The sequence below is a fragment of the Triticum urartu genome, chromosome 3, assembly GCF_003073215.2.
Source record: "Triticum urartu cultivar G1812 chromosome 3, Tu2.1, whole genome shotgun sequence".
NCBI classification, from domain to species: domain Eukaryota; kingdom Viridiplantae; phylum Streptophyta; class Magnoliopsida; order Poales; family Poaceae; genus Triticum; species Triticum urartu.
Window position 1 is genome coordinate 294,273,871 of NC_053024.1, and position 9,080 is coordinate 294,282,950.

The following is a 9,080-nucleotide window of genomic DNA, read 5'->3' on the forward strand; positions in this document are numbered from 1 at the left end:
CCGGGACTTTATAAGACATGAACTGTTACAAACTTGTCCTCCATATGCCAACTGATTGTTTGAAGTAAATCTGACGTGATCATGAAATTCCTATAGTTTTTCGCCTGTGTAGCCCCCAAGGGCCGATTTAGCTTTGCGAGGTAAACTGGGTCTTCCATCAATGCATCAACTTTGAATAGATGTACATTAGCCCCCAAGTGTTAAGGATAATGCTTGCATTGTACTTGAGACTTGTGAGAATTATATTGATGATAGAACAAATAGGCATTAGCCCCCAAGTACAAAGTGCATAACTTGTTATATGCTTGGTACTTAATAACCTGTTTTAATGATATATCTCATCTTTGTAGGCTGATTTGAATCAGAAGGATGCTCAAACGCAGACCTTCAAGAGAATGTAAAGTCTTAACAAGCAGAGGCTTCTAAAGCCAAGGAAGAGCTGACCAATGCCGTGGAAGCTATGGAGAAGTTGAAAGAGACCTTCAACAAGGAGCGCGCTGACTGAGAAACATAAAAGGCCAGTTTGATGAAAAAAGGCCGAGGACGCAGAGGTAGCCCTGAAACCGGTGGTGGAAGAACTGACCGGTTTAAAGCGGCAGATTGACGCCATGACTTCTATTGTGTTTGGTAAGTGCCCTCACATGCAGTTCGTCTAATTCATAAGATCTTATCAATAGCCGGTTTACTGATGCTGAACTATGACAGGGACCTGCATTGCTCATCTGGGCTCTGATATGCGGCTGAAACTTAAAGCGGCGTACACTTTAATAGAACAGCTGTTCTCTGGATCCCAGCGTGCCATTTTCACTGCCGCCTATAACAAGCTGGTGCCATCGTTGATAAAGGAAACACTTGAGAAGCTGTCCATGCTACCCGCCCGGATCACCGAACTGAAGAGATCAGCCACAAGATCAGGAGCGCTGATCGCGCTAATCCGGGCCAAGGCATGGATTCCGGATCTTGAACTGGCAGATATCATCAAAGGATATCATGGCATGAAAGAAGACGGCTCAGACTTCAATAATGACGTTCTGCGAAGGCTGACAAAGGCGATGCGGCCAATAGCAAGCAAACTGGCGGAGGACACAGATTTATCTCACTTCCAACCGGTTTACGATGCTGAGGGAAAGAGACAGCCCACTGTTATCCATGATGTTGAAGAGCTTGTGCCTCCAATCCGTAAGCATACTTACGCGATTGACATTGACCCCTCCAGCCTTATCCATGAAGAGGCCGTGTTTCAAGCTTTAACCGGAATCGATTGGTCAACGGTTGATTTCCAGCGTCTAGAGAGGGATGAAGAGGATGTGACTGCACAAGATGACCCTCAATCGTCAAGCCGTCCCGATGAAGAATCCTAAACCGACGTCCGGTTTATCAGCTACAGTCTGCCACTGCTTGAAAACAATTATTCAATTTGGGCCGTTTTGAAGCTCCTTGTAATAGGATAGCAGAAACACCTTTATCTGCCATGCCATTGAGCATGCTTATGTTGCTTGATAGTTTGAAAATTTGTTCCACTTTTGGGATTTATTTATGCATAGTCCATTATACTTTGTGTTCCTGCATATAAGAACTTGAAAGCGTCCTGGTGGTTTACCACTGGATGGGTCATGATGCCCAAAAATATATACATAACTTGGATGGATAACCAAGATTTATATTAACCAGATAAAATAAATAATATCTGGGACACACCTCGTCGGCTGACCAACTGCTTGTATGGTAAAGGTGAAAAAACACCAATCCGGAGTGTTGACAACTCCTTGCCCTCTTGTCGGTTCATATAAAAACCATATTGGGCTATAATAGCCACATAATGTTGATAACATCTAGTCAAAACCAGACCGGAAGAATATACTACCGGTTTAAAACTAATGTACTGACAACTAAGCGTTGAAAGTCATGCCGGGTTGTAATGAACACCGGTCTATCAGGAAATATTCATAAATCCCTTATCATAAAAAACAACAAAGACGAGAAATATGCAAGGCTTTTCATGGGCTGCCAGGCCCTAAATCGAGGCTTTTCATGGGCTGCCAGGCCGCCGAGTTAAACCATTTTGCAAAGCCTTTTAAGATGGACCTCAATCTTTAACCAATCACCGTTTTAACTTTGGCAAGTTCAGGGTCCATGGGATTGACTTGTCAAACGTTCGATGGGTCATACCAGGTTTACCTGGACGGAGTGGCTTATTTAAAGAGACAGGATAACCCGGGGTTTTAGGTGAATACACCTGGCTTCCAAGCCTGGCTTGATAGCCTATTATAAGGGTGCAAGCTCGTTGTTCTTTGAGAGCAAGGAGCCCCCAGGTAATATTTGAGTTGTGCTCAGTAGTTACCTATGTTTGAGCTGTGCTTAATGCAACAGGCTCTCTTTGGTTCCACATAATTTCCTTTTGGCCCGAAGCCTATCAAGAGGTGTAGCTATGATGTGAAGACATCCAAGCCCCCTAGTGATATCCCTTTTTGGTTTTAAACCGATCAAGAGGTGTAGCTATGGTTCGGATACGACCAAGCCCCCTAGTGATTTTTCTTTATATCTGTGTGGCCGTATAGGCCAGTTTAATAAAACGTCGCTTTGTCAGTAGAAGCTCCTATAGGCTCACACATGATGTAAAAAGAACAGAGACCCCGCTTTATTTGAGGCACCGGTTTATTATATAATATATACATTGTTATGAGTATGTACATAAGAAGAGCCTATGGCTCAAGTATAGTAAGGCCGAAGAAGAGCTATATTCCATGGCCGCTTGGTCTCCTCCTCCGATTTACGTGAGTCTTTGTGCTCTCGAACATCAATGAGGTAGTATGACCCGTTGTGCAGATTTTGGCTGACCACAAAAGGTCCTTCCCAAGGTGGGGATAACTTGTGCATATCAGTCTGATCCTGGATGAGCCGGAGCACTAGATCACCCTCTTGAAAAGTTTTGGTCTTAACCCGACGGCTGTGATAACGTCGGAGATCTTGTTGATAAATTGCCGAACGTGCTGCTGCAAGATCACGCTCCTCATCTAACAGGTCCAGTGAGTCCTGACGTGCCTTCTCATTATCAGCTTCAACATAAGCCGCCACACGGGGCGAGTCGTGACGGATGTCACTAGGAAGAACCGCCTCTCCTCCATAAACCATGAAGAAAGGCGTGCAACCCGTAGATCTGTTAGGTGTGGTGTTGATGCTCCATAACACAGAAGGTAACTCCTCCACCCAAGAACTTGGTGTCCGTTTTAAAGGAACCATAAGCCGAGGTTTAATACCTCTCAAAATTTCTTGATTTGCCCTCTCTGCTTGACCATTAGACTGGGGGTGAGCCACTGGTGCCACATCAAGCTGGATGTGCTCACGTTGGCAAAATTCCTCCATCTCACCCTTTGATAGATTAGTACCATTATCAGTTATAATACTGTGTGGGAAACCAAACCGGAATATCACCTTTTTGATTAATTGAACCGCCATACCTGCATCACACTTACTGACTGGCTCTGCTTCCACCCACTTGGTGAACTTGTCAACTGCCACTAACAGGTGGATATTTTTGTCCTTGGATATCTTAAAGGGTCCAACCATATCGAGCCCCCAAGTTGCAAATGGCCAAGTGATTGGGATCATTCTCAACTCTTGAGCCGGAACATGAGCGCGGCATGCAAATTTTTGGCAACCGTCACACCTTTTGACCAAATCCTCAGCATCAGCATGAGCTGTCAACCAATAGAAACCGTGACGAAAAGCTTTAGCTACCTGGGATTTTGAACCGGCGTGGTGACCACAGTCTCCTTCGTGGATTTCTCGCAAGATCTCACAACCCTCTTGAGGAGATACACAACGCTGAATTGCTCCTGTGACACTGTAACGATGCAACTCCCCATTGATTATGGTCATTGACTTGGAACGCCGGATTATCTCCCGGGCCCAGGTTTCATTCTCCGGTAACTCGCCTCGGTTCATGTAAGCCAAGTACGGGACTGTCCAATCCGGTATGACATGCAAAGCCGCCATCAATTGGGCCTCCGGGTCAGGAATAGCCAACTCCTCCTGTGTGGGTATCTTGACCGACGAATTATGCAGTACGTTGAGGAAGACATTAGGTGGAACCGGTTTACGCTGAGAGCCCAGACGACTTAAAGCGTCTCCCGCTTCATTCTTTCGCCGGTTTATATGGTCGACTTGATAACCCTTGAAATGACTAGCCACTATGTCCACCTCTCGTCGATACGCAGCCATGAGTGGGTCCTTATAATCCCAAGTGCCAGATATCTGTTGAGCCACCAGGTCCGAGTCATCGAAGCACTTAACCCGGCTTAAGTTTATCTCCTTAGCCATCCGAAGACCGTGGAGTAAGGCCTCGTACTCAGCTGCATTGTTATTACAAGGGAACATTAAGCGGAGAACATAACAAAAATTGTCACCTCGTGGGGAAGTTAATATGACTCTAGCCCCCGAGCCCTCCAATTGCCTGGACCCATCAAAGTGAATAGTCCAATAAGTGTTATCTGGCTTTTCCTCTGGTGCCTGCAACTCTGTCCAATCATTGATGAAATCCACGAGTGCTTGAGATTTGATCGCTGTGCGAGGTGTATATTTGAGCCCGTGAGGTCCAAGCTCAATAGCCCACTTGGCAATCCGGCTAGTTGCTTCTCTGTTATGAATGATATCTCCTAGAGGGGCTGAACTGACCGTTGTGATAGGATGACCCTGAAAGTAATGTTTCAGCTTCCGGCTTGCCATAAACACCCCATACACCAGCTTCTGCCAATGTGGATACCTCTGCTTTGATTCGATAAGCACCTCACTGATATAATAAACTGGCCGTTGAACCGGATATTCCTTTACAACTTCCTTGCGCTCCACAACAATAGCCATACTAACAGCCTTGGCATTAGCAGCCAGATACAGCAGTAGAGGCTCTTTATCGATCGGAGCTGCAAGCACAGGCGGTTCAGCTAACTGCCTCTTCAGATCCTCAAACGCTTTATCAGCCGCATCGCTCCAGACAAAATCATCCGTTTTCTTTAACATCCGGTATAAAGGGATAGCTTTCTCCCTGAGACGACTGATAAACCGGCTCAAAGCCGCAATCCGGCCGGCTAAACATTGAACGTCATTGATACACGCCGGTTTAGACAAAGACGTGATTGCCGAATTTTTTTCTGGATTAGCCTCAATGCCCCTGTTTGACACCAGGATACCCAAGAGCTTGCCTGCTGGAACACCAAAGACACATTTGTCCAGATTAAGCATCATCTTATAAACCCGGAGGTTATGAAAGGTTTCTCTTAAGTCATTTATCAATGTTTCCTCCTTCCTGGACTTTACCACAATATCATCCACATATGCGTGAACATTGCGCCCAATCTGTTTATGAAGACAATTCTGAACACAGCGTTGATAAGTTGCCTAGGCACTCTTGAGCCCAAATGGCATGGAAACATAGCAGAAGGCTCCAAAGGGAGTTATAAAATATGTCTTCTCCTGGTCCTTAACTGCCATTTTGATCTGATGATAACCAGAATAAGCATCCAGAAAACACAAATGGTCACAACCCGCTGTAGCATCAATAATCCGATCAATACGAGGGAGGGCAAAGGGATCTGATGGGCAGGCCTTGTTCAAATCTGTGTAGTCCACACACATACGCCAAGTGCCATTTTTCTTGAGAACTAGCATCGGATTAGCCAACCACTTCGGGTGAAAGACCTCCATGATAAACCCTGCGGCCAACAGCCGAGCTACCTCCTGACCGATAGCCTTGCGCCTTTCTTCGTTGAAGCGGCGGAGAAACTGTCTGACCGGTTTAAACTTAGGATCTATATTAAGTGTGTGCTCAGTGAGTTCCCTTGGTACACCTGGCATGTCAGAAGGTTTCCATGCAAAGATGTCCCAGTTCTCACGGATGAACTCGATGAGCGCGCTTTCCTATTTGGGATCCAGGTTAGCGCTGATGCTGAACTGCTTGGATGAATCGCCAGGAAAAAAATCAACCATCTTGGTGTGTGTGGCCGATTTAAACTTTAACGCCGGATCGTGCTCCATAGTTGCTTTTTCAAAGAAGTCATGTCTGCCGGATCAACCTTGTCTTTATAAAACTTTAGCTCTTGCGTGGCACAAACCGACTCAGCATAAGCCGCATCACCTTCCTCACATTCCAAAGCAATCTTCCTGCTCCCATGTACTGTGATGGTCCCCTTATGACCTGGCATCTTAAGCTGCAGATAAACATAAGATGTCCTCGCCATGAACCTGGCATAATCCGGTCGCCCAAACAGAGCGTGATACAGACTCTTGATTTTCACCACCTCAAAAGTCAACATTTCTGATCTTGAATCATGATCATCTCCAAAGGCCACCTCCACCTATAGGGCTATCTTGCCCACTGGATATGCGGATTTACCGGGCACCACACCATGAAAACGGTGTTCGACGGTTTAAGATTCTTATCTGTCAACCCCATACGATGGAAGGTATCATAGTAGAGAATATTGATACTGCTTCCCCCATCCATGAGCACCTTGGTGAACTTATACCCCCCAACTTGAGGTGCCACCACTGTCGTGGTATTCTCACGGGGGGTGCTAGATGACATATGCCACAAGGTGGCTTCGTGTGAGGGCAAGACTACTGCTGATAGGCCCGGGAGCGGGTATGCGAGTAGCACGCGCTAGTTACCCAGGTTCGGGGATCTCCAGAGAGATAATACCCCTACTCCTGCATGTCTGAGTATATATGTGGGGTGTACATTGGGCAGTACAAAGTGCTCCTGGAGCTGTATCTGAGATCAGTGCCAAAGGCATCTGATCTCGTATATATGTGTAGCCTGAGTGCCTTGTGGCCGGCTAGTCTCATGGCATGCATGGCCGTGAGGGCATGTGTGTCCATGCGTGAGTGTGAGCCTGTGGTGGATGGATGGATGGGTGGCATATATATATATATATAGGTGAGCTAGCTTACTACCTAAGCTAGGTAGTGGCGTGGGGGGTAAGTGGGCATGTGACACCATGCCCATGAGAGATGTGTATGTGACATGCATGCCTCCTTGTCCCTGGGGCACTTTATAAAACAGTGCCCAGGGACAGATACAATGTAGATGATGTCGCGGTATGACCGTGTCATCGATGTCTTGTCGGTGTCAGGTCGGGCTGCAGTCGGCAGCCGGCTGGTTGGTGTAGTCGGCAGCCGTCTGGTTGGCGTAGTCGGCAGCCGGCAGTCGGCAGCCGGCCGGGCAGAGCACTCGAACGGGGAGCCGGCAGGAGCGGCCGGGCAGTCGGACTGAGGGGCTTTGCTAGCCCCGATGTCTTGATTTATTGTCTCGCCGTCTTCGGGGTATTCGTGTCCAATTACTCCGACAGTAGCCCCCAAGCCTCCAGGCAACTTGGCAAAGTTGGGCGAAGGTTTTTTGGCGAGTGTTCATGGAAATGATCATGAAAAGGAAAAAGTTAGTCCACATAGATATATCAAATGTTTGCTTTTAGCATTGCAAGTTTTATGCGAAGGGTGCCGACTCGGTTTCGTCCGAGCCCCCTTAATCTTTTTCGTGTTCCCTCCGCTTTTTGGCTTGTGCTCTTGCTTGCCGGACAGCCGCTCTGCGGTCTGTGGCTGAGAGTGGGCCGCGAAGTGGAGTGTACAGTACTCAGAGTCTGGGAGCAGATTCAATCGAGTAGATACTTGTAAAGGAAACGGTCGGGTCGCCCGAACGTTTTTCTTCCCGGGCGTTTTTCGCGTGGGTGGCCTCCAGCGTTCACTCTTGCTAGTCGGACAACTGCTCTGCGGTCTGTGACTAAGAGTGGGCCTTTGGTACCGCGCACGGTACTAAGCCGTCTGCGGGAACTAACGTCTCAGGCCAAGTGGCCAGCCCCCGGGCCAACTCTGGCTGGCGCCGAGGCGAACAGTGATGCTACTGTAATAAAATGCGGAGACAGCCCGCGAGCATCGGTCGTGGTTATCCATGCTTGTGTGGTGCAAAAAATATGCGGGTGAGGAGATCACATTGATTTTCGTGTAGTCGCGGTCGTCGAAGACAGCCGGCGTGACTCGGCTCTAGCGGAGCGCGTCGGCGCACCCGCTGGGTGAAGCCTTCAAGCCTCCGGGTGCTTGAAGGGGGGTCCCGGCTGGTCAGGCTCGACCAGCCAGGCGGCGAGGCATCTTGCAGCGCCTGTTTTCTTCTTTTCTCTTCCGCCGGCTGCTGGCAGCCGGACAAAACTCTTCTTGTTTGCAATCTTCCATGGGGCGCGCCAGCGCACCCACTGGGTGTAGCCCCCGAGATTCGGGCCGACTGCTGAGCAGTCGGGCCAGATCTCCCAGCAACTACTTTGTCTTCTTCTTCGCGGGGTGCGTCAGCACACCCGCCGGGTGTAGCCCCCGAGATCTGGACCGACTGCTGAGCAGTCGGGCCAGATCTCCCGGTGACTACTTTGCCTTCTTTCTCCTTCTCTTTGTCCAGCTGTGGGCAGCCGGACGCCTATTTCTTTTTTCATCCGACTGGGCAGTCGGACTTTCTTTTTTCTATCTTCCCAGCCGACTTCTCTCTCTCTTTTTTTCAGCACCCGGCCACTTCTTTCTCAGCCGGATCAAGCACTCGGCCACGGCGGGCAGATGACTCTTTTCTTTTTCTCCCAGCCGGCTTTGAGCAGTCGGACACAACTCTTCATTTTATTTTTTCTTTTGCACAGCCGGCGCATTGTGACGACCCAGCCGACTCTTTCTTTCTTCATATTTTCTCCAGCTGGCCAGGGAACCCGCGGGACGCAGTCGGGCGCGGCGGGGGGCGGAGCAGCCGGCGTTCGGGGTGCGGCAGCAGCCGGCGCCCGGGTTGCGGGGAAGGCGGGGCGGACCCGGCCGTCGTAAGTTGGAGGCGGCGGAGAGCGGAACGCGCCGGTCACGGGGCGCATACCCGAAGCCAGCTCGGGAGGAGGAGAAACCGGTGTGAAGCAGGCGGCCCAGGCGCAGAGAGCCGGCCGCGCGACGAGTAGGAGCTGGCCATAGGGCGGGGCCGTGTGGTGGAGCGGAAGCAGGTACGCGGACTCGCTAGCCGGCGCGGGGCGAGCAGGAGCCGGCCACAGGGCAGGGCCTGGTGGTGGAGTGGCGCA

The 9,080-nt window shown here is 49.4% G+C and overlaps 1 protein-coding gene across 1 annotated transcript; it reads left to right on the top strand.

The window, feature by feature from the left end:
* The first annotated feature begins 355 nt into the window (after positions 1 to 355).
* Positions 356 to 1,564, top strand: LOC125548335. The gene is made up of 2 exons (XM_048711967.1): positions 356 to 627; positions 706 to 1,564. Exons 1-2 carry the CDS (start codon positions 609 to 611, stop codon positions 1,359 to 1,361), a joined length of 675 nt encoding a protein of 224 aa, XP_048567924.1. The 5' UTR covers positions 356 to 608; the 3' UTR covers positions 1,362 to 1,564.
* The last annotated feature ends 7,516 nt before the right edge of the window (positions 1,565 to 9,080 follow it).